We start from the raw sequence: 27,350 nt of genomic DNA, 5'->3' as shown, positions 1-27,350 counted from the left end.
TGATCAATACTGGCACAGAAGGATGAGGGATTTGTGGTGGCCGCAGGAATGGTGGGAAAGGGCGGATCAAAAATTCCCACTTCCAATTATGAGCACATTAATTACTACAGAGTATTTCAGGATGGTGTCACCTCATGCAGTAACTGCTCTCAAGAGCAGCGCTTTAACTTGCTTTATTTTTGACACCGTGAACATTTGCTGCTTCGTGTTTCACTCTTCCCTGAAGAATAAACATCTCAAAGGTTTTTGAGCACAAATTCTATCAGAGCTTGGCTGGAAAATTTGCCTAAGCTGTGCCCAAAACTTATGGAGAATTGCAATGGCAATGTGAGGAAAAATGAGAAATGAATAGGAATGGATGACATAATTCCATATTATTTTAGACTATTGTATTTTGTGGTCAAAAAAGCCTCGAGTGCTTCACATGTTGACAAAAAACTTGCATTTTGCTTGAGGAAAAAAGGTAATTTCAACCCCCGGGCATGGGGCTTGGAGAAGTAAATCCACAGAAATTAAATCTTGTTAATACAATGGAATTAAGAAAATACAATGGTATTACCAAAATCTTTTTCGTGAACAGTGAAAAGGACTCTCAGTATTTGAAGACATTGTTTTATACTTCTTTTATCCAACTGAAATAATTGGAATGGGTGATTTATTGCAAGTCCCATAACCTGTTATGCAAAACGAGGTGATTTGTAAAGCAAATATCTAACACAAAATGACAAAGCATTGAGCTGCTCCTAAAAGTGCAGGGATATGTGGAAAGCAGAAGCATAAGGAGCAATATTTACAGATGGAATGGAGGAGCAAATCTGCCCATCGAGTAACCAGTTTCTTGCTGGATTATCAGCTTGAATTAACTCCTAGGGAGCAAGAAGCAGGATGGAAACAAGGGAAAGGATTTGGTGAGGAAGGGCCATGAGGCATCTCCCTTCTGGCGATGGGGAACCAGAGTTATTCAAGAAACTGGGCTTTTTCCTCCTTTTTAATGGCATTGGTTGTGTGGATCCACAAACAAAGAAATCAAAGGAAAAAAAACCCCTTTCTAAAACAATGATGCAAACAGAGCCTTATAATGCTTATTATAACCAAAATTTCCAATGTCCATGAGCATGCACCTTGGATTTTCAGGGATTTCTTGTCCCCGAAGTCTTGCACCATTAATTGCAGGAGGACAAGCCAATAAATACCAAATCCTTTCCCATTTAGCTCCCATCGTGCTGAAGGCAATGGCATTTCATTTTCCAGCTGCGTCCCACTAAGCAGCAGGAGTATCCATCCCAAAATTCCCTTTGCCTGACAGAAACCCCGGTGTTGTACTTTATTTATTGGTATTGAAATACTAAATTCCTAGCATAGAAGTAAAGGTTTACTGAGCGATGGCAGCTTTTTGTGACTGAAACGTGCAGGACTAAAATCAAACATGTTATGTGGGGATCGTAGGGATATACAGCCTGAAAGACACATCAAGCAACTGTTCCTGGCCACTGAACTGCGGCTATTAGGGCTCAATTACAGCCGTGACGCGCTTCCACGGTTTAGGGACTGGCCCCGGGGCACAGAAAGCGCCTTTTGGAGCCCCAGTTGTGCCGGGAACAGGCGGCGGCAGGGGCGGCGCGCTCCGCCAGACGCCGCACTATTGTGTCTGGCACTGTGGCGGCCGCGGCGCGCCTCAAGGACCCGCGGCGCCGCGCCTCCTCCGCCCGGCCAGTGCAGCAGCCGCTGCCGCCGCGGGCTCAGGCGTTCTCCGCGGGCACCCGCGGGCCGCCCAGGACCCCGCGCGCTCCCGCGCCGCCTCGCCTCTACGCGCCGGCGTGCGCGCCGCCGCTCCCTCCCTGCCTCTCTCTCTCTCTCCCGTGGTAGCAGGAGCAGCGCGGGCGGCGGGGCTGGAGCGTGGCTGAGGCGGCCATTCGCACAGAGCGAGAGAGAGCGCAGCGTGTCCCCTCCCCGGGCTCAGTCGCGCACAGGGTGAGGAGGGCGGCGCGGCCCCTCCGGACAGCCCGAGCGGCGCGGGAAGCGGGGGGGGGGCGGAAGGGGAGCGTGAACGGAAAGTGACCGTTGGGCGCGAGGCGGCCGCCCCGCGCGGGGTCACGTGACCGGCGCCCCGCGCGCGCCGAGGGAGGGGCGGGTTGGGGGCTCCGCGGCGCGCGCGCCGGGGCAGGTGCGGCCGTGCGCGCGCGGCCGCGTGCGCGCTCCCGCGCGTCCCCGCCGTCCGCGCTCCCGCCGCGACGCGCCCGCCGCTCTCTCCGCTCTCTTGTCTCTCTCTCTCTCCCGGCCCTCCCTCCCTCCCTCCTTCACAGAGATGCCCTCGGCTACCAACAGCACCATGGCGAGCAGCACCACCGGCACCAGCACCGGCAAAGCGGGACCGGGCGGCGAGGCCGCCCCGGCGGCGGCGGCCCCGCAGGCGGCGGCGGGTGTGAACATCACCACGGTGCAAACCGAGGCCATGAAGCAGATCCTGGGGGTGATCGACAAGAAGCTGCGCAACCTGGAGAAGAAGAAGGTGATCCCCACGTCCCCTCAGACCCCGGCCCACCGCGGGTGTCCCCCGCCTTCCGGCCGCCGCTGCCCCCGAGCCGCTCCGGCCTGTTTCCCTTTCCGCTGCCGGGCCCTCCGCCGAGCCCTCCCGGGTTGTTCCCGGCGTGGCCCCCAGAGGCCGCCTGCTGGAAGGTTCCAGAAGGGCGAGCGCCGCTCCCCCGGCCTATCCCCTTCCCCTCCCAGGTCCCCCTGCCCCATCCTCGGCCGCCCTCCCGTGGCCCCGGGACCCGGCGCGGTTTCCCCCCGGCCCTCGGAGCTGAGTCCGGAGGGGTCGCGGCTGCCTCCCCCCCTCCGCCGCCCGGAGCCCCCTCGGCGGCGCCGCTCCCTTCCCCCTCCTTCCGCCTTTTGTTCCCCGCGGCGGGGCCTTTGGCGGCCGCGCCGTGCCGGGGATGGGCTCCCCGCATCCCCGCTGCGTGCGGCGGCCGCAGCGCGGCCGGCGGGGCGGGCGGGCGGAGGCGGCGGTGCCCCCGGAGGCGGCGGTGCCCCCGGAGGCGGCGGTGCCCCCGGAGGCGGCGGTGCCCCCGGAGGCGGCGGTGCCCCCGGAGGCGGCGGTGCCCCCGGAGGCGGCGGTGCCCCCGGAGGCGGCGGTGCCCCCGGAGCCGGGCACATGGACGCGGAGCTGTAACATGGCGGCGGCCCGGCCTCCCCGGCGGAGCTCATTGTGCCGCCCGCACAAAGCCGGGGCCACCCCACCCCGCCCCGGTGTCAGCGCTCGCTTTCCATCGCCCTGAGCTCAACTCTTCGCCAGCCTGAGCTCAGCTGCGAGCGGCCTTCCACGGGCTATTTTTAGAAGGAGCGGCTACTCAATCCGCGGTGTTGGGACGGTTCGGGTTGTGGCACAAGAGGAAAAGGGGGCCGTGGTTACTCGCGGCGTGCTTTGCACCCTCTCGGTGGTGGCAGATTAAATGAGCTTCGCGGGGCTTTACAGCCTCCAAAGCACGAGGCCTCCATCAGAAAAAGAACTAACACATAGCCTCAAGACTTGCCTCAAAACACCAAGCTAAAATTACCGAAAAACAATGTTATGTTTGTGCCAGAGCCCTAATTATCTTTTTATTTTTAGAAGGGAATATGCACAATAACTGTTCTATTAATTTTTTTAACTGGCACTTTTAATCATATTCGTAGTGTTCCATGTTGTATATGGTGGAAATATTCCCAGTAAATTAGTCTGTACAGGTGGGTTGTAAAGGAAAGAAGCTGTGCTTTACCTATAAATAATACACTGTGTAAATACACTGTGTACAGTGTAGCTTCCCACTTGAAAACTGGTTGTGGGGTTTTCCTGGTTTTTAAAAATGACATGGCAAAAAGCAGCAAGCCAGGACCTTTTAGGTAAGTTTTAGAATCAGAGGAGCTTTTCTTCCATGTCTGTTACGTGTAGACAGGACAAGATGTCTGTCATTAAGTTGGCATTAATACACAGGAATATCTGCACAATCAATACTGCTCCTCAACTGGAGAAAGAGAGCAGATCTTTCTGTCTCTGGTTGTTCCAATGCAAAAAAAAGTTTGAAATTAAACTGTTAAGTACCCAGCATACATCAAAATCCTCTGAAAATATTTTTGCGATGTTAAAAATACGTATTTTAAAAACTGAGATTAGCAGGTGAATGTTCTGACCTGTTCTGTGCTTGGGAGTAGTCAAGAGGATAAAGCACAGTGTTGCTGGTGTGAGGGTCAGCTTTCCTTGGGAGCAGTGTTTTTATTTAAATTATTTACACCTAATTTACACTTGCCTTAGCCATTCCATTCTATTTGAGTGGAGTTTTAGTGTTCTACCAAGTGAAGAGAGGGGACAAAGTGCCCTTTTTTTTCTGGACATGGCTTTTGTTGGAAGATGTTCCGGGAAAATTACAGAAAGCATTTTTATTTTGAGTGCTCTGTGCTGGGCAGTGTGGGCTTAAAGAAAAGGCAAGGGCTGGGGCTTAAAAAGGAAAAGCTCCATGTTGTGTCTCAAGTTCAAAGATTCCTAAGTCTTAATGGACTGAAGTTCTGAAACTTCCTGAAGGAGGACTCATAGGCACCACAAAAGCCATGAGAGAAATGGGTTTTATTGTATTAAAGCAGAATATCTCATCTGTGGGCATTTCCCTTGGTGGGGAAATCGAGTTCTGTAGTAAATAATGGCTTCTAATAATGAGAGCATTGCATGCCTTGTGTCTTTAAACAAAGCTCATTGTACCCATCAGGGTTTCTTTGCATTCTCCATCTTTGGACAGGAATATATTTTTAATTTTTCCAACCATCCAGAAGGTAAAATTGTGCTGGATACTGCACAGACAGGAGTGGGTGAGAAATCCAATGTATTTCGCTGGGAGCTTGTGCTTGGTTGGACAGTTAATCCTTTCTTTGTCAGCAGCTGCTAACGAAGGCCAGCAGGGATGATTTTTAGAGCTTTGTGTCACAGAATGAACACAAAAATACACTTAATCACACGTTTCAGAAGGATGAAAAATGATAGCTCTGGAAGAGGTACCGTCGTAGGTTTTAAATCAAAGGAGTGTGCAACTTTTAGTAGAGGAAAGATCACTCTTGATGAAGAAATTTGCACTTTTGGAGTGAAGTTAGTCATGTTTACCTCTAAATGAAGAGGATAAAACAATGTGCCTACCAAAATAGAAATGGAAATAATATTTATAACTTTAGTCTATACTATTTTGAATATTTCTGCATGAACTAAAAACACCAGATTATGAGTTACACTTTCATTTTCTTTTCCTAAATGTGACCTCATTTGACGGGATGAGTATTGCTTGTGTTAAAAGGGACTGGGATAAATTGAATTGCTGTTCAGAATTGGATGTGAAACATGGCCTGAAAACGTCTGTGCTCCCCTCATCTCTTCATATTTGGAAAAGATAGGAATGCTATCCTGTGTTCTTAGAAGACAAGGTGTTTGTGTGTCGTGGAAAGCAGTAATTAAAGGGATGTTTTCTCTCCAGGACCTTCAGATGTGCAACTCCAGTTAATGTTGACGAGTTTAGTTAATTTGAAAGTTGCCTGGACTCCTCCAGGTGTTTGTCAGGTGTCTGGGGTTAGAATGCTGCCAGCTCTCCTCATTCCCTAGGAGAAAATATTTCACCTTCAATTTCTCCTTCTCCCTGGCTCCTTTAGTTTTTGTTTTTAGGGGAGAAAATAATTTCCAAATTTTAAGCCAATTGAATGTAGCTCAAACTCTGGTTTTGTTTCAGGGCTGAATGAAAAAAAACCCAGTTATTTTTGCTTTCAACTTGTGTAATAGAGCATGAGCCATGTAAGAACAGTTCGTCAAACAAAGGTTCTGCCAAAGGGGCAAAATCATTCATAACACGTGGGTTAGGGGATGGGCAGATGTTCACAGGGTGACATGTGAGCTTAAAACCTTGATGGCACATCCTGCCTATGCCTGGTAACTCGAGCTGCTGTCACTTTATCAGCCTGTCCGAGTTTCCTCCCGAGTGTAACCCTGGCTGGGTGCAGAGTGAGCAGTGCACAGGTGCTGCTGTCCTGCCTGCACAGGAGCAGCACATGGGCGTGGGCATTGAGGTGTGTTGGTTCAGTAAATGTTGGGTTTCCCATGGGGACAGGAACTGTAGTGAAAGCTGGGGTCGGTTTTCCATTCTGCTAGCAGGATAATTCGAAGTTGCTCATTGGTAGCAGCTCTCTCAGTGCTTTTGTCCATGATTTGGGCCACTTGGATGTTCCAGGCTTGTGAGTGGCTCCAGAACCTCTTCTTATGAGGCTTGGTTTGAAATTTATCTTTGGAGATTTAACATGATTTTGGAACAAACCATAAAATTCATTTCAGACGATGTATTTATAGCCTGAATATTTCTTTGAAACCTCTCTTAGTTGGAATTTTGGATATCAAGCTTCAGGTCTGGAAACCCAAGCAGTTTATCTGTGAATTCATGTGGTGGTTGGTGCTTTGAGGTTTCAGCCTGCTCTGTTTTGGTTTTAAGTGGTTATTGTAGAATAGGGATTGTCTCACAGTGAGTTCACTGGATACATGATGAGTCCAAGGAGCTGTGAAACATTTTCTAGTTTCAATTTTTCAGGTGCTGCTTTGGGGTTTGGATCGTGGTTTTTGTTTCAGAAGAAAAAGACATGCAGAACGTGTTGGCAGAGACACATTTGTGTTCTAGAATTCACTTGTAAAAGTAACTTTTTTGAGCAAAAATGATGTGTAGAGCAAAATCCAGGTCTCCTACAGTGTAGTCAACTTCCCTGTAAATTCAGAGTGTTTCTTAGGGAATTGTGTGTGGTGGTGATTTGGAAAGAACATCTCTGTGCGTTCACCAAAACTTGGGGTTCCGCTCTTCTGTGACTTAATTCTGATTACTGAGGAAGCTTTTTTCTCCTCTGGGATTAACTGATCATGAAACTGCAGTCTCAGAATTGATGTGTCCTTGTCATTTGTTTAAAAACTAATACATTATGCAGATATTTTTTAATAAACTATCAAACTTCCCAGACTGTGGGGAAAAAACCACCCACCAGAATATCTACAAGTGCCATTCCAAAAAAAAATTCAGTTTAAACAGAAGACCTGTAAATGTTGTGTGTTCTGGAGTATTGGTGTTTTTTTATCCTTCCATCTTCCTGGTTCTAGCTCAGGACTGGAACAGCTTCTCAGAGCTGGTGAGTTTTGAGAGGTTCTGAACTTCCTTGCTGAGTGTTTTATCATTTTAAAATTTTTTACCTGTTTTTTTTGAGAAAATAGAAGACTGGTTTTGGTTTGTGGCGTTTTTAGGTCCTTTCTGGACAGTTTTTGCTGCAAAACCATGAATGAGTGTGGAGGTGATGGTGGAGGGCAGACAAGTTACAATGCAGAGATGTAAAACAGGTCAATAAATTCCTGATTTGTAACTCAGCATTTGTTTGGCTTCAATGCAGACTGTATTACACAGCTGTTTTAAATTTTGGATTATCTTAATTGCTTTTGTGCTGTCAAAAACATTCATTCAGTTTTTGAGATAGCTCAGGAAACAGGCTTGGAATGTCCTTTCCATCTTTTCTTAGGAATGTCCTTTGCATCTTTTCTTAGCTTGTAGCAGAGTTGGAGTTAGTAAGGGTTTACTCCAGCTGTTCGCAGAGGTTACCTTGTCACCTTGCAGCTTGTTGTGCACACTTGTGCTGCTGTAATTGGTACAACCATAGCATTGAAATGATCTGGTTAAATATAGAGCCTCCCTCCTGCTCCTGACCCCCTTTTTTAAGGGTTATTTTTAATCTGATGATTCCAGTGATCCAGTTTGTAGCAGAGCCCTGGAAGTGGCAGCTCGGTGGTCAGGCATTTCTAAAACCACTGTTGGTTTGGAGGCTAATGTCCTGTAACTGCATTTTTTGTTTCCACTTCAGGATGACATTTTTGAGACAATTCAGAGGTGGAGAGAGCTGCCTATTACTGCAGTAAAGTAACTCAGTTTTGGGTTCTTATTAAAGTAAAATCCAGGGCACACTTGGGCAATGAACACCACAGCCCCAGGAGCCTGTTTGTGGTGCTTTTTCCCCAGGAAACTCCAAAATACTTCAGGTATCTCAGCAGAAAAAGCTGAAGCAGGGTGGCTTGCTGCCTGCAGAGCTGGGAGCTGCTGACTCATGAGCTGTTCAATACAGAATTCATGTGCTCACTTTGGATTATTTTTTTTTCCTGCTGGTTTGGTTTTCGTGCTCGGAGAGCTCTGTCTGTGAGGAGTGAGGGTGAAGTTGTGTAAGGGTGGGTAAGGTGAAGACTCTTCCCTTCTTGCAGGCACTGCAGTAAGCTCCTGAGCAGGAGTTGCACTGCAGTTTTACAGCTCTACTGCTGCTCTTGGATTGCTGTTAGTTGACAGTGCAGGTTACAAAAGAAGGCATTTTATTTAATATTTCTGTGTAATGCAGCTTTGGATCTGAGAAGTGTCTTTGCAACGATAGAAAATGCTTACTTGGCAATCAAAATCTTTGTGGTAACATTTAACTAAATGCACATTGGCTTGTCCTCTGCATTGCAGCTGACAGGGCTTTCCTTCCCCTGCTTTTACCTTCCCAAGAGGAATATTTTTAAAGAAGTAAATGTGAAGACAAGTAACTTTTCTTCTATTCCTAACAGAGACATACTACCTTTGACTTCTTAGTTGAATAAAAATAAGCAGGACATTTACATTAGACCTTAGAATATTTGACCATTCAAGAAAAAGCTTGGGCATTGTTCAGTATGTTACTGCAATACCTTAATCTGAAAGGACCAAGCATGCATGGAAAAAGCATACGGAAAAAGCTGTAGTTATTTTTAAGATATTTTTGTCTCTTCCTTGTGCCCTCAGCCACCAGAATGGATTCTGTGTTTCACAGGGTAATTTTGCAATATATGATTTCTCCAACAAAGTCAAACCAAGTGGTGTTCTGGAGTACAGAGTTCCACCCAGTTTGTGTTACTGTCATTGTTTACGGGTTTGTGTTGGAAACTGGATCACAGAATTTGTTTTAGTTTGTGTTTGTAGACCCTGTTCAAGCTGGCTCATGTTTGCAGGGTGTTTACTGAGCAGCCTCACAAACAATTGCATCAGGGTGACCCAGGGAATTGTAATCTGCAGTGGGGGAGCTGGTGACTGGAGCAAATGGAGCTTCCTTTGGAACTTCCCTGTCTGCAGAGCCACTTGGCTTTAGGATTTCAGCCATGAGAGGAGGGGCTGACCTGGCTCTGTGCTGGGGCACTGCAGTGGTTCAACTCTTACCTCCCTTTTAGCTTCACAGCCCAGCCACCCTCTCCCAAATGAAGAGACTGTCCTGTGATTGGCCAAGCGTGGCATCATCTGCCCTGGGATCAGGATGGACAAGAGTAACCTGACCTTCCTTCCCGTTGAGATGGGTTTGCAGTGTGCCAAAAGCTCTCCAGGGCTGCTTTTTTGATCTGCTGTGAGCTGTGCCTGCTGCATTTAACAACTGTTACCATGTCGTTTCTGTCCCCAGCATGAATTTCCCAGCAATATATTTTTGGAGCTCTGCAAGCTCTTGCTTTGACTCTGCTAGGCCATTGCTGGCTCTGATACTCTGGAAGGTGAAGTAGTGAAATGTTCTGGCTGACCTGGAGGCCTTGCAGAGTTCCAAACTGGGCACCAAAAGTGACATCAAAGGGACCAACCCTCCCAGGGGTGATTTGGTTTCAGGAGGTAACAGTGGGCATCAAATACATCCTTTGGGCATCCTTTGCAAGAGGAGCTTGCCTGGTAAACTGTTCCACAGACCTGGATCTTTCCAAAAAGTCTGAGCATAGAAGTTCAATTAACTAGAAAAATATTGGTGAAATAGTTTAACTGAAAAGTCTGGAACAAAGCAACAGCAACCAAAAAAGTGTCAGTGGCAAATGTAAACTCTTGAGACAGTGGTGGCATCAGGGTTTTGATTATCTGACATTCAAAATTAAGTGTTCTCCTGCTTTCATGTTTTGTTATCCTAGATTACAAAGATAATTGTTAAAGACTCGTTTTAATAACTTTTCAAATTAGATAAGGGCAAATTTCATTCAAAGTACAGTAGTTTGTGATAATCCAAAAATGGTGAAAACAGGTTAATGTTTTTTAATGAAAGTGGTGAAAAATGGTTAATAATGAGGTGTGTTATCGTTAGAGGCTTTGCTGCTTTTTGAAGAGCCTTTGTAGCTGGCCTGTGGGATCTGTCACTGGGGCACACAGGAGTTTTGCCTGCTCTTGTGCATGGCTTTCTGTTTAAGCAGATGAGAAAACTGATCCTGCTGACAAGTAGCCTAATGATTCTTCTTTTCATTTCCTCCAGTGGGAAAAAAAAACCCCTAATGCTCTTGAACAAACTATTTTAGAGCTATTAATACTAACTGTGTTGGTGGGCATTCTTGCACAGAGGATTAGAAACTGTTTAAAATTCTTTACAACCATCTTAAGTGATAGTTCTGAATCTTAATAGCATTGACAGTGGGGGTTTGCAGTCAGGTTTTTGGTACTGTAGTGATAAAGTGGGGATAAGCTCTACCTCAGCCCTCAGTTGAGCTCTCTGGTGTTTGGAATGAAGGAAATGTACATTGAGAGTGCTTTTCCCCTTAGGAGGAATGTGAATTTCTTTTGAAATTCCAACTAGCCATGAAGACATTGTCATAGCCAAGTAAACAAGATAAAAATATTTACCTCTTGGGAAAATATTTATGTTTTAATCCATAAGGCAATTTTTCTGATGTATTCTTCTGCAGGATAGTTAATTGCTTGTGTAACACGTTACAGTCTCTGTACTGTAATATTACAGTGAATAATTTTGTTAGCAAAAGTAGAAAAAAGCTTTAAACTGATTTTTGCCTCTTCATAACAGCATTTTTCTTTTGTTTCAGAGCAAACTTGATGATTACCAGGAACGAATGAACAAAGGAGAACGCCTGAATCAAGATCAACTGGTAAAAACAACCAAAAAATCCTAAGCAGATCTCTGTTAAATTGTTTTGTTGTCCTTGTGGTGAGGAATTTTATGCTGCCTCTCTCCTTGTTGGGGCTGGTTCTTAAAGTAGGTTATTGCAGAGCTTGGTTCAGCAGCAGTTTTGCAGTCGTAGTAAATAAAAAGCAAGTATCAATTTAAATTCAGTTGTATGGTGCAAACATGCACATGGGTACTTCAAGAGATCCCCAGATGCTCTGCAATCAGCAGTGTTTTGTTGATGATTTTTACACTGAGAAAGTGAAGGGAGAAAAATGTACCCTCCAACTATTGCAGCTGTTGACACTTCAAAGAATGAGCTGCTTCCCTTGGACCTTTGGAAGATTTCATCTTCACTTTGGTGATGCTGTGCCAGCTGAACACTGAAATATCACAGATCTGTGTGTTTTCAGTTGGTATTTTTATTTTGTTGTGAAGATGAACCATGTTAAGAGAACTGACATCATCTTGAGGAGGGAAGCTCATGGTTTTATGAAGCCTAGCTACCAGGCTTGATGAAAACCTTCTTAGTCTGAGGAAATGCATTATTTTGTCACAGCAGGAATATAAATGTCGCAGCCATATCCCCTGATTTGATTCTGATTTGATGTAATTTCTCAGTATTACCAAATGGGTTGAGGAGTTTGGTTTGCTCTGGTGCTGATCAGAGTATTAAGTTTCAGAACACAGCAAAAGCAACAATTTCTGGAGAAGGGGACATTGTGCTCTGTATATTCTGGTTTTGGCTCTGACTGGAGATAACAATGCATTAATTCTCAAACTCTTGAGCAGTTCTGAGTTGCCAGATTTTCTTGTCCCCCATTCTTGTAGTTGTTAATTAGTTTTTGTCAGGAACTGGCTACAGCCAAGCATGAAACCAGTCTATCATGCATGTGAGCACATAAAGGCATACTTTTATATATGTTTAACATACATAAAGAAACTGGAGGCCCCAAGGACATACACAAGTCTTTGATACCTGTGCTACTGAAAATCTGAATTTCCTTAGCATAGTCGCAGTCCCATTCCAGGGTGCGGTGTCTCACCTCAGGCCCCAAAAATGGGAATTTATTTCTTGGAAGGATATGTTCTGTTCTTGTGCTGATGGTTTACATTTGTGGTCTCTCTGGATTTTTTTAAGGATGCAGTGTCAAAATACCAGGAAGTGACAAATAATCTGGAATTTGCTAAGGAACTGCAGAGGAGTTTCATGGCTCTGAGCCAAGATGTAAGTAAAGATCAAGCATTGCCATGTGGGTTATCCAAGTACTTCAAACTCTTCCACTGAGGCAGGAGTCACCTGTCTTTACAGGGGTGAATTGCCCTTGATTTCTTGTATGTTTGACTGTTTTCTTCTGTTCTTTATATTAGTTCATGTCAGGTTTTCTGAAGAATTGCTGATGTACTGTGTAAATGTGTAGAAACGAGAATAATGTAATTTTCTGACACAACACAAGTGTTAAAAACAGTGATCACAGACCAGGTCTGTCATGCAGCATTAAAGATGGTCACTGGCTGCCATTGGTAACATTTTCTTAAATGGATTTCTTAGGGTTTTCATTTCTTAATAATGCAATCTGAAACTACACTGTGGGACAACTGATAGTATTGTTGTAAAGGGTATTGACTGGATACTATGAAATGGGTGATCTTTTGGGTTGGTGTTCTATCAAGAACAGAATAATGCTGGGATCAAGAATTAAATTGTGAACGTTTGGGAGTTCTGGAAGGAGCAGCAGCATTGGAGGAATTGGTTGAGTAGTGGATGTTAATACAGCTGGCTGTTCTAAGGAGTGTATTTACCTTGTGAACAGGCTGGAATAATTGGAAGGGCAGCAGCATCCTTGTGTTATAAAGTGCTTTCTACATTGGCTGACTGTAAATTAATTTATAGGGCTAAGCCTACAAATTAATTCTTTATTTTCTTTGTTTTCTGGCATCGCAGTTCCATCTATGTTTATGGAATGCTAGTAAGGGAGAATGTCCTTTTCTGGACAAGTCTGTCCTGAAGTGTTTCCCTGGACTGCTAAAAGAAGCCAGTGAATGCAGGAGTGCCAGATTGGTGCTGTGCTTTCAAACTTGGTTTTAGTTTTTCCTGACAGGAGTTAGTTGATTTTAAGATACATCTTTGATTTTTTAAATGAAATTTGGATGTTTCAAGTGAGAAAGTTACCATCATGGTAGATTCTTTGGAAGAGAATATTCAATTTCCCAAGTGAACCAGCTAAACTTGGGATGCTGGATGCTTGGATTGAGATGAGGAGTGGAGGAAACATCCTGTGGGTTCAGAGTGGTGCTGCATTTAGACCTGTCTGGTGGAAGGTTCAGTGCAGCACTTGGGCTCTGCTCTTGTCCAGTGCAGGAACCAAGCCCTCAGGCTTTTCCCTTGCCTTCCCTCTGTATGTTTTCTTAGCAATTAAAGACATTTCCAAAGTGTTTTTGCCTTGGGTCCATTGCAGATCCAGAAAACAATAAAGAAGACAGCCCGTAGGGAGCAGCTGATGCGAGAGGAGGCTGAGCAGAAGCGTTTGAAGACCGTGCTGGAGCTGCAGTTCATTCTGGAGAAGCTGGGGGACGATGAGGTGCGCAGCGACCTCAAGCAGGGATCCAACGGGGTGCCAGTGCTGACAGAGGAGGAGCTGACCATGCTGGATGAGTTCTACAAGCTGGTTTACCCTGAACGAGACATGAATGTGAGGTAGGGTTACAGCAGAGTGCTCCTCCTCCAAATTGCCAGTCAGTTAACAGTGTATTTAGTATGGTAATTTAAAGACTCAGAAATTAACTCGTATTAATTCATTTTTAAGGTTGAACGAGCAGTATGAGCAAGCATCTGTTCACCTGTGGGACCTACTGGAAGGGAAGGAAAAACCAGTTTGTGGAACAACCTGTAAGTACAGTGTCTGCACCAAGAGACAGCTCACTGAATTTGTGCCTGAACTAAAACACATCTGATGCAAGAGAACTTGGCCAGTTAATGATCTCTGAGTTCTTACAGGAACTACTTTTTCTCAGCTCTTAGCTGGGCTGTAACAGTGACCTGTGAAGTCTGTACTCAGTGTGTGGTGTCTTTTTTTATACTGGCTCAGCATTACTCAGTGTAGAAGCTCAGTCTGTTCCTGCCATTTCAGCAGTACTCTGCTGCTGCTGGTGCTCACCAACAGTTGTTTTCTGCAAACCTGGGTGTGCACAATTTGACACACACACACTGATGGCCTTCCTTAGTGGGACCTTCTCTCCCCTTTAGCTCAAGTGTTGTGCTTTTGCCCTGTTTTCATTGATGAGCTGCAGATCAGGGTGTGGCCATGCTGGCCAGACTGCTTTTTTGTGGAAATAATTCCCAAATACCTGGCCCAGGCAGCCAGTAACCTGCTTTGCCAACGGGGCTGATGTCAGGTTAAGATACCCCAGCGTTCATCTGAGGCACTGAGGGGAGGAGTTCTTTGCTTACAAAGGCTCTTCTGAGCCTCAGGGCCTTTCACCTCAAGGAAAGAACCCTCATGAATCAGGTGGTACCTGTGTGGATTTATTTTTATGGACAGTTGTTTTGGAAGAAAATGGTTTTAAGTAACAGGAATAAAAGTCTAGTCATTAAATTCATAAACTCGACCTCACTGTGAAGTGCTCCACAAAGCTTCTGACCAGGTTTGTGTACTCTAAGATCCTTCTTGCCCTTCAGATTTTTCTGAATGACAGTGGCTTACTTACGGATTTATTGAGTGACCCAGTAAGAGGAGAAATCTTGGACCAGTAGTGGTCATGGACTGGCTTGGGGCAGCAACATCTTCACAGCTAAAGGGTCACATGGGATCTTTGGGAAGGAAGGAAGGAAGGAAGGAGAAGGGATGGTGAGGACTGAAGTGGTGCTGATGTTTCCCTGTTCCTTTTCCCAGATAAAGCACTGAAGGAGGTTGTTGAACGAATTCTTCAGACCAGTTACTTTGACAGCACCCACAACCACCAGAATGGGCTGTGTGAGGAAGAGGAGGCAGCACCTGCACCTGCAGTCGAAGACACTGCAGCAGAGGCTGGTGAGAAGGGGAGGATGCCTGGTGACTGACACGTTTGTGTTGTTCTGTCTCGTCTCTGCAGTCCTCAGAGGGATTAAATTGCAAATGCAGTGTTCATCTCCAGCACTGAAACCATCCAGGATGAAAGTTCTGCCTGCCCAAGGCTTTTCCCATGTTTCAGTGGTTCCCACCACTGAAAAGAAGGGAAGAAGTTGAAGGGAGTTTCTGAAGCAGTGTGATTACATACTTAAGAAACCTGGGAATGTTGTGTCCAATTTTAAGACAACTCAGGACATTTTTCCCTTTTGTGGAGAAGGCATAGCTGAACATAACTCTCCCTAGCAAGAATTTCATGGACTTTTTTCCTTTTCAATTCAAAGCTATGAGAATATTTGTTACTAATAGTTCTCTGTTAATGCCCATGACATTTCTTAGTGTCCTGAGACACGAGATTTTCTCATCTAACTTTGTATCTTCTAGGTCTGTAACATGAGGGTGGTTGGGGTCTTTATTCTTGTTTTGGGTTTTGTTTGGTTGGTTTTTCCCACATCAGTAGTTGATTTTTTTCCTTCCAGAACCTGATCCAGCAGAAGAATTCACTGAACCAGCTGAAGTTGAATCAACTGAGGTATTACTCACTGAAAGACTGTCATTTTGTATACCTTCAATGCCACTTACTTTTACTTTCATACCCTTTCTTATTTTTATTTTAGTATGTAAACAGACAATTCATGGCAGAGACTCAGTTCAGCAGTAGTGAGAAGGAACAGGTAGATGAGTGGACAGTTGAAACGGTTGAGGTAAGATCTTGTGTACTGCAGGTAAAATTGCAATCCCTGTTTCTGCTGGCTCACAACTCATGATAGGTTTTAGTATTGCATCCCTTCTCCCCCAATACATTAAAATATACTTATATTTCAGTAGGTTTGGACTCACTACTCAGTTTTTTAATTACATATTTAGCTCAGGAGTACCTGAAATAAAAAGAAATAAAGCCTATTTAGTGTTGCAGAGAATTTGCTTTTCTTCATTAGCCGCTTGCTTGGGAAAACAGGGCTTAAAAGTCTTATGCTTAAAGACTTTTTTTGAAGTCTTTTTTCTTTTTGAAGAGCTTAGCTGTAAAATGTAGAACTTGAAAGTTTACCCAGCTGCTGACAGTGTGGTGTAGTTGTGCTTTCACTGAGCATAGGTCCCTGGAGAGGGAGCTGAAAATGAGTAACTCAACTAATACCTACTCCAGATTGCTTCTGTGCATCATTTGATGTTAAAATATGTTTGTGTGTGTGTGCATCTCTGCTTCCCAGAGCCACAGTTCTTCGAGTATCTCACTTGTAGCTACTTCACACTTGAGTGGTGTTTGTGGTGCACTGGTGTTGGGATCCACTCCCAGTTGGGTGATTTGCACTCACACTTGGCTACATGTGCAAGTCCGTGATTTTATTGCACTGGAATTTGTGGTCCTTGTGTATGGGAAGGGTTAAATTTGGTCTGTTGGAGCTTGGGTTGTATCTGTGTGTTAAAAACTATGAGCAGCGTCTTTCAGGTGCTGGAGAGTTAATTTGTGATTGATTTTAGCCTTCTGCAGCAGCTAATTGCAGATGGTCAGTTTTTGAGACTTTTTTGGTGCCTTTGGGATGTTTTTAAGTGTAGGAGTGGAGTAAGTGTTTGTCATCTTGTGAAGTGCTGAAAAAACAGAGCAGCTGTTCTGATCAGATAAACTAATCTGGCTGATTTTACACTGAGTCTGGCTCAAATTCCTGTTTCACAGTGCTGAAGACCACTAAAAGATTTAATAATACTGAGGATGGGTGTGAGGCTTCTAAAAACTAAGTAGACAGCTTTGCCATGTATGTGAAGGAGTTTGGTAGTTCCTTGTCATAGTATTTCATTTCCTTACTTAAAGAAACTCTTCAATTATCACTGCTGCTGAATGTGTTTCAAGAATTATCTTTAAAAACTGAATAAACCCTCCAAAGTCACACATTTAAGTCATGCTTGGTTGGAGTATTCTTAGAAGGTAGAGCATTTTTAAATCAGTGATTGATTGGCTTCCATTTTAGCCATTTCATATCTGTTTATACCAATTGTCCAGAGTATGGATGAAGACATAATTCAGGTTGTAGTTGGTATCAGACAGATTTCAGAAACTCATAATTTCCTAGTCAGCTGAATCTGGAATTGGATCAGCTTTGTTTTCATAGAACAGTACAAAGAATCTGTGCTTCAATTGCCCTTTCTGTCCCAATATTTTGGACATGGTAGAAAAGAATAATGTAGAAAAAACTCAAGTTGAAGCCTGTTTCTTCATAATAAAGAACTTTATTTTATCAGCTGTAACACAAAAAAGGGAAATTGAGAATATCTGCCTGTAAAATGATTCTTGCTGGTACCAGTGTCCTTTCCCAGGATAATGTAGCTGAATTGTGCTTTGGTAAGATCACGACACAGAATGTGCACTGACAGCTGTGAATTTTGAAATCTGAACGAGAACATTTGCTCAGAGGATCACCATAATCATTCACAAAGGGGGAGGATATCATAAACTCCTCTCTTTTTCAATAACCCTCAAGTAGATGTGATGCAGTCAGGATTTCTGTGGTGTGTTCCTAGTTTGGGGAGTGATGATGTCTTCACAAGGGTTTTTTGTATGGTTCTTCCATAAATTTTCAACTAAATAATTTGCGTGTGAATTTTCTAAGTGTATTTGGGTTATATGATGTCATTTTGGTGAAGATGTCCTCTACTGGTAATAGTGTTTATGAAGGGGGTTTTTTGTTATTTTTTGGAGTTTAAATTTTTTTAACTGCTTCTTCTGTAATCAGTCCTTGAGTCTGGTTGTACACAAAGTTCTTTGTGTCTTAGATTGTGGAACTTTGGTTGGATGGATTTTGTGTAGAGTTGAAAACTTCTCAGGCTGACAAAAGACCAGTTCATTCTGTTGGTTTGTGGTGTCATTAAACTTGTGGTTTTACCTTTCCTCCTCTTTTTTCCTGTCCCCTGTCAGTCTCTTTGCATTGTGTCTGGCAGCTCTGCCTGCTCACAAGGTCAGCTTACCTCACACAACTTGAAATTAGTTCAGTTGTTTCATCCTGCTGTGGTTGTACTCAGAGCACCTGGTGGTGCTAATAAGGCTGAAGGAACAGGTGCTAAACTGTTCCTTTTGACATCAAAAAAGAACTGTTGAAGAAGATAATGTAAAATATTAAATACTGTCTGAAGCTACTGCTGTACTACTTGGGAGAAAGAAAAGTTGGATATTTTGGTCACTGTTATGTGTTCTTTATGATTCCATCAACCCCTTTTTTTTTTTTCCTTAAGATACTGAATTGTTATGAATGACTAGGACTCCATAAGTCGAGTGGTAGTGCTCAAATAATTGAGAGCACTTTTGATAACAAATTATGCAGGAGATGAGGAGCTGCAGGTTTTACCACTCAGATTTCACCTGATGATCTGGCTTGCACTTTTTCTTCAATTTTTAAACTTTGTAATGTGCAAAAGGTCTGTATACGTGCTCTAGATAATTCTTTCCACTCACAGAGCTTAATTCCTAATTTGGGAACAGTCCATAATGTGAAATTCAGGGACTGTTTGATAGACCAGAGTTGTGCTTGGTTTCCAGTGTGGGCTGCCTCAGGGTGTGTTTTTCATGGGAATTCTCAAATTGCGCCTCTGTGGATCGCTACCAGTGGTGGTTTGAAGGGAATCTCAAAGAGGACTCCAAGTTGTGTTAGATTTTAGTTTTGTGCAGATTTTGTATTTGGGATTTGCTCAAGGAACAAGGCATTGGAGTTAATGAGGCAACTGCATGTGCAGGATGCTAGGGACAAAGAAAAATATGGAAAGCATAGGAATGCTGGAAGATGCTGTAGGTTCCTCTGAAAAAATTAAAAAGGAATTTGCAGGCTTTGAGGGTGGATAGTGGCAGTGTGAGGCTCAGAGTTCAGACCTTTGTCACAGGACTGGTTTGTGAATTGTCATGGCTGCTGTACAGAATCTGTCCTCTGCAGTTCTAATAAAAAACCAGGTATTTTACATCAAGATTTGGAGCTTTCAGGTGCCTGTGTGCTAATTTATATCCTGTGTAACTAAGCTTAAAGGCTTAGCTGTTTATCTGGAGTGTTAGTAATATTAGAAGCTCATTGAAATAGAGAAGAAATAATAAGAGACAATGATACTTTTAAAGGGCATCTGTTGACATTGAAAATGGCATTTCTGGCTTATGGGAGCTGCCTAAAGAGCAGGTTAGGGACTGGTTAGGGCCCTAAAGTGCAGCTTGACATCTTTGTCACTGTCTGTTTTCAAACTATTTGCTGCTGGATGTTGGAGGTGCCCATGTCCAGCTTTGCTGGTGGTTCTGCTCTGTTCAGGTGCTGTCTGAAAGCCTGTGGCAGTTTGTTCCTTTGTTCATGTGGGATGTCTGGTAAATCTGAGCTTTCTTGCCCTCCCTGATCTGTGCTTCTGCTTCTGGTGTCCCCTCACGGTGCTGTCTGGCAATCCTTGTCATGCAATGCTGCCTGCTGTTCCTGAGACAGTAAATCAGGGAGCTAGGATAACAGTGGCTGTGAAAATTGAGCATTATCAAGTCTTAAGAAAGACCAAAAATTTCTGACTCCACTTACATTTACCAAAAAGCTGCGAGAAAATAATAGTTTCTTATTAATGCACATTCCTGACGCTTACTCTTCCCCTACTTCCTTTAAATTTCCAAGTGGTGACAAATTGCTGTCTCAAATCCTGCTTTCAAAAACTCCATGTAATATTGAGCAAATTCTTCTTTCATGGGGAAAAGAGTAGGTGGAGAGAAAAAAGAGCAGAGTGTGAGCTCTGTAATGCTGTGAGTGCTCAGATGAGCACCTGTCTGTAGGGTGTAACACTGTCCTTCAACACCACTACAGCAACTCCATCATCCATAACCAGTAAGGCAAAAGTCAGAAATGCCAAGAGCTCCCAAATCTCGAGAGTGCAGTGCTTCTTTTGCTGAACTGGAGCTGAAATGGCAGTCGGTTGTTGTCTCTTGTTAGGTTGTAAATTCCCTGCAGCAACAGACACAGGCGACGTCTCCTCCCGTCCCGGAACCTCACGCGCTCACTGCTGTGGCTCAGGCAGACCCCCTGGTCAGGAGACAGCGAGTACAGGACCTCATGGCACAGATGCAGGGCCCCTACAACTTCATGCAGGTATTGCTGTGCTCTGAACATTCATCTCGTTAACCCACAGCAGTGTGGATTGGATTTTTATTGGGTTTTAATAATTATTTTTTCTCCCCAGGACTCGATGCTGGAATTTGAGAACCAAACGCTTGATCCTGCCATTGTATCTGCACAGCCCATGAACCCAGCCCAGAGTTTGGACATGCCCCAAATGGTTTGCCCTCCAGGTTTGTAATGGTAAATCCTAAACAGAAATACTGGGGAAGCCTGCAGGTCATCTCAGAAATGCTTCAGTTGCTGCTGCATTGTAAAAAGGTCACCACAAGTAATAATACAATCCTGTTGTAGCGGGTTTTTTCTCAGAAATGGGATTGTACTGTTTTTAGACTTCCAGTCCTCACTTTCTTAGATTTTGCTTGGAAATATGGAACATCTGAAGCTTCTTTGTTTTTGCTTTGGATTATTTGGACAAGTAGAAAAAATGTTCTTTGCATGGAAACAGGAGTTGATAATTTGAGTGTAGCTTTGCCATGCTTAAGTCTTCATCATCTTCATGATGATCAGCTTTCACATGAGTGCTCAGGGAGGACAATAATGCTATCTGTAAAAGGCTTGATTTTCCTATGTAATAAGTGAAATTATTTTCTTCCAGTTCATGCTGAGTCAAGACTCGCCCAGCCTACCCAAGTTCCTGTGCAACCAGAAGCCACACAGGTAAAATGTTGAGTAAATTCTGGTTTGGATTTGAGTTTGATATTAGACCTGATTAGAGTTGTAAATGGATTTATTTCCTAACTACATGAGAAACTCTTAAGAGAAAGCTGAAGTTCCAATTTCAGGAAATTGGTGATTTCCATTGTTTCTTACAAGCATTACTAGTTCCTAGTTCTGTTTTCTGTTTGCATTGCTAATTTCCAGTCATGAGAAGCAGGTAGCCAAAACCACTCGGTTACAGGGCATCCTGTGTGTGAAATGAGTGTCAGGGCACGAGTAGATCTCATGCATTAACTTCAGAGAGTTTGTGTTCTCTCAGTTGCTTTCTTGGGTTGGGATTTTATCTTGGAGTTGTGGAGCAGTCAGCGTGAGTTGAGTGCTGTTTCCACTTGAGCATTAAGTAGGATCTTCTAAACTTGCTTCTACACTGTTCAGATGAAGTAGTCACTTTCTTGTTAAGGTATTTCAGTTGTCTGGTGATTAAAGAAGTTCCTGATTTTTATTAAGCATGTGTGGCATCTCTGAGCACTCTGCTGGTCTCAGTAATGGGTCTGATCCCTGTAGGTATTTGCAAACCAAAAAAAAAGGTGGATAGATGATGGAATCCACAGTACAGGCAGTGTAAATCGCTTCCTTTGGGTTGTCCAGATAAGTTCTGCAAGGTCTAAGTCACTCATTTATGTAGAAACAAGAGTGAGGGAATTATTTCTTAAATTTCATCCCTATGTACCTCCTGAAGTGTTGGTGCTCTCCACAGTTTTGTTGTCTAGTAGGAATAGACTGATTTTTTGGGGGCAGAGGGTTTGCTCTGCTCTAGTTTTTATTTTACTGTTAGGTGACGCCTGACTTAATCCAGTGGATTTTTTTTCTCATTTCCCTTACCTCAACCAGTGCTACCAGTGATTTTCTCAAGCATCTTGCCAGCAGTAGCTAAACTTACTCATGGCTTTGGAACATTGCAGTGTGGTGTGAACACCCCCATCAGTTGCTACCCATTGCCTCTGCTTTGTTGGCTGGACTTTTCCCTGGGCTCTCTGTGTGGGAGCAGAGCTTGTAAAATGTAAAACTCAGGCCATTGGAAGCCAGCCCTTGTCCACTTGTGTTTGAGCTTGGAGCTGTGTGGAGTTAAAATGCTGATGGTTAAAAGGTAATTAATTTGTACTGGTTTGAAGATCTGCTGGCTCAGACTAGAGAGAACCATCCACTCCAGAGTTCTGATACTTTTTACAAAACTGGGTGTGAGCACCAGCTGACTTTTGGGGGCTTTGGGGTTTATTTTGTCAGGTTCCCTTGGTTTCTTCTACAAGTGAGGCATATACAGCTTCCCAACCCCTGTATCAGCCTTCTCACACAGCACAGCAGCGGCCACAGAAAGAATCAATTGACCAGATTCAGGCAAGTCAGGTTTCACAGGGGTGGGAAGAGCTCTGACTGCAGGTGGCATCAACTCTCAGTCTGTATTTCCTGATAAATAACATTATTTTTAGTTGGTAGGGGTGCTTCAATTCCCTTTAATTTCAAAAATCAGAGCCTGTCTGTGACCAGTGAGTCCTCCACAGCAAGACTTTTCCTTTGGAAGCTTGTTTGTTTAGTTGGATGCAGCATGCCAACATCAGCGTGGGAGCATAGCGTTGTTGGCTTAGGAAATGGGATTTATTTCTTCACAGCAGTTAGCCTGGAAACTTCTTCATTTCCCCCCTCTAGTTTTTTCTAGTGGTGTTTCAGGTTAATGAGGGAGAAGGTGGTTAGGCTTTTCCTCTCATTGTGCTGTTGTGAGTGAGGCTATTGAGCTGAAGTAGAAAACAGTCATCAGCAGAGGTGAAGCTGAGGCATTGACACTCATTTTTAAGCCAAGTTTTTGAAGTTAGATTTTTGTTACCTCAAGAGCTGCTAAAATGTTGTTTGTTTTTAATTCTTAGGCTTCCATGTCCCTGAATGCAGACCAGACCCCATCCTCATCATCACTTCCCACTGCATCCCAGCCCCAGGTGTTCCAGGCTGGCTCCAGCAAGCCTTTGCACAGCAGCGGAATCAACGTCAACGCAGCTCCATTCCAATCCATGCAGACAGTGAGTAGAGATCCACACTGCATCCCTTGGCTTTGCTGCTCAGTCCTCCTGGTGGAATCAGTCATGGAGCTGCTGCTTACTCACATTGCCCAGACTTGGGCGCTCCTTTACAGAGCTGTTAATCTGAATTTCTGCTCTCACAGGTATTCAACATGAATGCACCTGTTCCTCCTGTGAATGAGCCAGAAACCCTTAAGCAACAAAACCAGTACCAGGCCAGTTACAACCAGAGTTTCTCCAATCAGCCTCACCAAGTAGAACAATCAGATCTCCAGCAAGAACAACTCCAGACAGGTGAGATTCTCGTGGCCTTGGTAGAGCAGGTGATAAGTCTGTCAAGTCCTGGGTGATGGAGCAAAGCATGTCACAGGTTCCCCTTACAGACTTTTCTCCTGAGCAACACCAGGTTTTGTTACTCTGTCTGGGTTTGAATATTCAACAGGGAGTAAAATTCAGTCCATTTGTCTCCAACTGTTAAGTCATTTGACTGAGGTTTATGTGGGTTTAAAAAAAAAAAACATGAACAGGATTATTCTGAAGATGCAAGCACTAAATGAAGTACTGGCTCTGCTGATGCTAAGGTTGCTTTAAATAAACAGTGCAATTTAAGGTGACAATAGTAAGCCAGATGTGAGAGTAAATATGGATTGCTTTTTGTGCTGAAATCAGTGGGATACGGTTTGAATTCAGCAGGAAAAATGCTTTCCAGGTTAGCAACTTGAAAAAATACAAGTCTGTGTCCAGAGTTGTTTTACCCTCAGCACTGCCTTCACTTTCCACTGAAATGCCAAAAAGTACTGAATGTGAAATAAGCACAAAGAGCTTCATCCTAAACTTTGTGATGAAATGTTGGGTTTAGAGGGAGCTACATGTGAACATGCAGAAATGCAGACTTTAACCCTGGTTTTTGCCCCGTTTCCCCGCAGTGGTTGGTACCTACCACGGCTCCCCGGACCAGAGTCACCCGGTGGCAGGAAACCACCAGCAGGCTCCTCAGCAGAGCTCTGGGTTCCCCAGGAACAGCCAGCCTTACTACAACAGCCGGGGGGTGTCCCGGGGGGGATCCCGCGGGGCCCGCGGCCTCATGAACGGCTACAGGGGCCCGGCCAACGGCTTCAGAGGTGAGCAGCCCTGCACAGCACCCCTGAGCTCTCAGGGAACCTTCACTTGCAAGTGTAAGCAGAATATCCCCCCATCAAGCGAGGAATTCGGATGCCAGTTGGGATTTCAAAAATGCTTTTTGTTTCCACAGCATGTTTTATAGTTCTGTGTTTCGTCAGAATGAGGATGGGCTGGTTTATGTAGAAGCATAAGAACACAAGAGTCCAAAAGTTACTAGGCCAAGGGAATTAATGGGAATGGAGGAATGATAATTGTGGTTCTGGATAGATCAGAGAATGTTCATGATTGCTGGACCTTAAATGTGTGGCTGTCAGTGTTACAAGGAGGTTTATGTTAGAATAGGACAGAGATTTCTTTGTCAGGTGTTGTGGGATTATTTATGGACACGGGTACTGTGTTCCATGTTCTCTTCCCCTCCTGTGGCTGGGGAGTTGAGAAGAAACCTGTGTAATAGAAATGCAGCTGACAGGAGTGTGAATGCAGTGATCACAGCTGGGACACTGAGATCCTACCTAGGATCATGTTTAGCTCTGGACTGAACCTTCTCTGAATCAAACCTCAGGTTCCTCTGAGGAATGCACTGAACTCTGCCTCCTCCCAGTGCTTCCCAGGTGTTCATTCTCATTTTTTGTACTTAGCCCTGATGCTGGAGACATTTGCTTGACTTGCAGGTAAACAGCCCTTGCTAAAGGGATGGGATTTTTTGAAGGTTTAGGTAAAATGCTGTTACTGCTTTTCTTTCTACAGTAGCAGCAGGTCAAATATTAAATGCAGCTTTGATTTCCAAGTGAAAGATTTGTGCCCTTTTCCTTAGGGGGATACGATGGCTACCGTCCTTCCTTCTCCAACACTCCAAACAGTGGCTACACACAGCCCCAGTTCAATGCTCCCCGGGATTACTCAAACTACCAGAGGGTAAGCACCAGGGGGGAGGGAAATAGCTGTCAAAAACACTCAGAGCTGTGAGTGAGCCCTTCCTCTGGGGCTTCTTTTACTGCTCAGGAGGACAAACTGCCTCCGTGTAGCTTGGAAGTTGAACACTAAATGCATCTATTTATATTTCTTAGTTATACTGAGCAACACATCCTGTAACTGGAGAGAGCATTTGTCACTGCACATTTTATTACAGCTGCTAGGCACTAGTGGAAGTAAGAATTTATTTTTTTGAAGATGATTTGAAACTAATGAAATGTTTTACGTTGAAGTTACAGGTGTTTTGTCAATGCATGTTGTTCTAAAAGGTCCTTATTTTGCTGGCAGTTCAAAACAGTGCCCAGGTTTTATGTTTTAACTTTGTGTATTTCTTTGCTTCAGGACGGATATCAACAAAATTTCAAACGTGGCTCTGGACAAAGTGGACCTCGGGGAGCTCCTAGAGGTAATTTCCTGAGTAGCAAGTAATTGATTTGGGTTGAGTGGAAGTTTCTTCTTTTCCAGCTTTTAGAGTTGTGCATTTCAAAGCAGCCTTCCCTCCTTGCTCAGCAGCTCACAGTTAGGAATAAGCAGATTTTCTTCTGCCCTCGTAGGTGACCCTGGAATTACTGGGGTCCTGTGAACTGGGGGTGGAAGTTGAATGAGGAATTCTTAGAAAAGAAGTTAAACCAGCAATTGCTGTTGACATTTAGATACAGCAGAACTACTTACCTGTCTTTTATTAATGACAGCTTTAGGAAACAAACCTGACTCACATAATGAGGCTGTAGTTAAGCTTGTAAAGTCTGTTTCCATCACTATTTCCTCAGTTCTTTTTCGTAGTACATTTTTGGTGATGAGCCTGTGTTCTGTCTCAATGCAGACACTGCCATGAGTGCCTTGTCAGTGAGGGCAGCTCGAGGCTGTGCCCTGCATCTGTGAAACCCCCCGTGGTAGTTGAGGTGTGAAGGGTCCTGGAAGCCCTGGGCTGTGGAGCTGAGGCCTCTGGAGTTCAGTGCAAGCTGTGGTGAAGCTGAGAGCGTGTTTGAGGAAGCACAACCAAGTCTGACTGAGTCCAGACCACAAGATTTAGGAGTATTTTTAAACTAACCACATTTCCTGCAGCATTCAACCCCCTCTTTGTGTTTTCTAGGTCGTGGAGGGCCCCCCAGACCAAACAGAGGGATGCCTCAGATGAACGCTCAGCAAGTGAATTAAACACATTCACAGGATTGCCCTCAACGCCAAAAACATGCTGGCCAGTGTACAATACATGTTACCAGAAGAGTTACTATCTATTTGTTCTCCCTTACAGGAAGTTTGTTGTAAAGGGACTATTTTCATTACCCATAATGACAGGACTACAGTTGCCAGCTTTATATTCCCTGGATATTGAAAGGAACGAAACAACGTTTACTCTGCATGTTCTGTCCTAAGCATCATCTTGAGCCTTGCACATGAGATTCAGATTCCTCACCCTTGCTAAGAATAAAGCAAAAAAAAAGGCAATTTTCAGGGTGATCCAATCTCCATGGTTAACTGAAGTGTCAGGAAAAAGCAAATACTCACTTCTGACATTTAAAAGCGATTTAACAAAATTCAGATGAAATCTGCAAATCCGTAAAGATTTACTGTGGCGGCAGTTGACAAAACTTAAATGTTCCCATGAAAGGAAGGAAAAGGTGAAGTGTGGCTTGGTAGAACAGCTGCACTTCAGCTTTTTCTTCTTAAATCAAAGCACTGAGCAGTTGAAGATGTGTAGTGATGCAATTGCCCTGAATAGACAGGTGGGCTTAGAGGCAGTTTGTGACAAAGAAGAGGCCCCCTTAGCTGCAGCACTCCTCATCACCAGTGCCCTGATTCCTGTGGCTAAGGAGTTAAGAGCGCTTGCATAACTGCTAATGTAACTGTGTAATTTTTTTTTTTAGGAGAAAAGGCGAAAAAAAAAAAAAGGCTTTGATTTGGCACTTGGACAAAATTTTGCAACGAATCCTGAGCTATAATCTGGATGGCCACTGTATATTTGATGTGAAGTATTTAGATATCTCTTTGAAACACTTTTAAGTTTCTTTGATAGCAATGACTTTTGTAAGGATTGGTATTCTCTATCATTCCTTATGACTTGCACATTGTCTGTCACTAATACTTGACCTTGCTGTATTATCACCTAAATAACTGATGCCGGTACTGATGGAAATCCCTCCTGGATAATCATAACACTTTTGGTCACATGTCCTTTTGTCTTTCCTGCAGCCTTGAAGGTTTTAAGAAATCTCAAATGCCCGCTGCTGCTGCCCTTCCAGTTGCTATCTTTTGAAAAGCACCAGTCTGTGTTTGAGTTGATTTCCCCTTTTCAGGGAAATGACAGCCAGCAGTTACAGTTCTAATGGTATAAGCAAGATAAATAAAACATGTTTATAAAAATTGTA

The 27,350-nt window shown here is 44.1% G+C and overlaps 1 protein-coding gene across 4 annotated transcripts; it reads left to right on the top strand.

Moving 5' to 3' along the window:
* Positions 1 to 1,807: 1,807 nt before the first annotated feature.
* CAPRIN1 (cell cycle associated protein 1) lies at positions 1,808 to 27,350 on the top strand. Of its 4 annotated transcripts, none has more exons than XM_063397495.1 (18): positions 1,809 to 1,971; positions 2,326 to 2,509; positions 10,862 to 10,924; positions 12,083 to 12,169; positions 13,401 to 13,639; positions 13,749 to 13,831; positions 14,835 to 14,972; positions 15,527 to 15,579; positions 15,665 to 15,751; positions 19,976 to 20,131; positions 20,223 to 20,331; positions 20,757 to 20,818; positions 22,738 to 22,887; positions 23,031 to 23,181; positions 23,814 to 24,008; positions 24,824 to 24,924; positions 25,324 to 25,387; positions 26,075 to 27,350. In XM_063397495.1, the coding sequence occupies exons 2-18, from the start codon at positions 2,330 to 2,332 to the stop codon at positions 26,137 to 26,139; spliced, it is 1,983 nt and encodes a 660-aa protein (XP_063253565.1). In that variant the 5' UTR covers positions 1,809 to 1,971; positions 2,326 to 2,329; the 3' UTR covers positions 26,140 to 27,350. The 4 variants fall into 4 exon arrangements, with proteins under 4 accessions (XP_063253566.1, XP_063253565.1, XP_063253567.1 ...); XM_063397497.1 differs by having other exon boundaries at positions 2,304 to 2,509; XM_063397496.1 differs by lacking the exon at positions 15,665 to 15,751 and having other exon boundaries at positions 1,808 to 1,971.

The sequence above is a fragment of the Prinia subflava genome, chromosome 5, assembly GCF_021018805.1.
Source record: "Prinia subflava isolate CZ2003 ecotype Zambia chromosome 5, Cam_Psub_1.2, whole genome shotgun sequence".
Classification (NCBI taxonomy): Eukaryota; Metazoa; Chordata; class Aves; order Passeriformes; family Cisticolidae; genus Prinia; species Prinia subflava.
The sequence above is the reverse complement of the archived record's forward strand: the minus strand, read 5'-3'. Positions and strand labels throughout refer to the sequence as shown.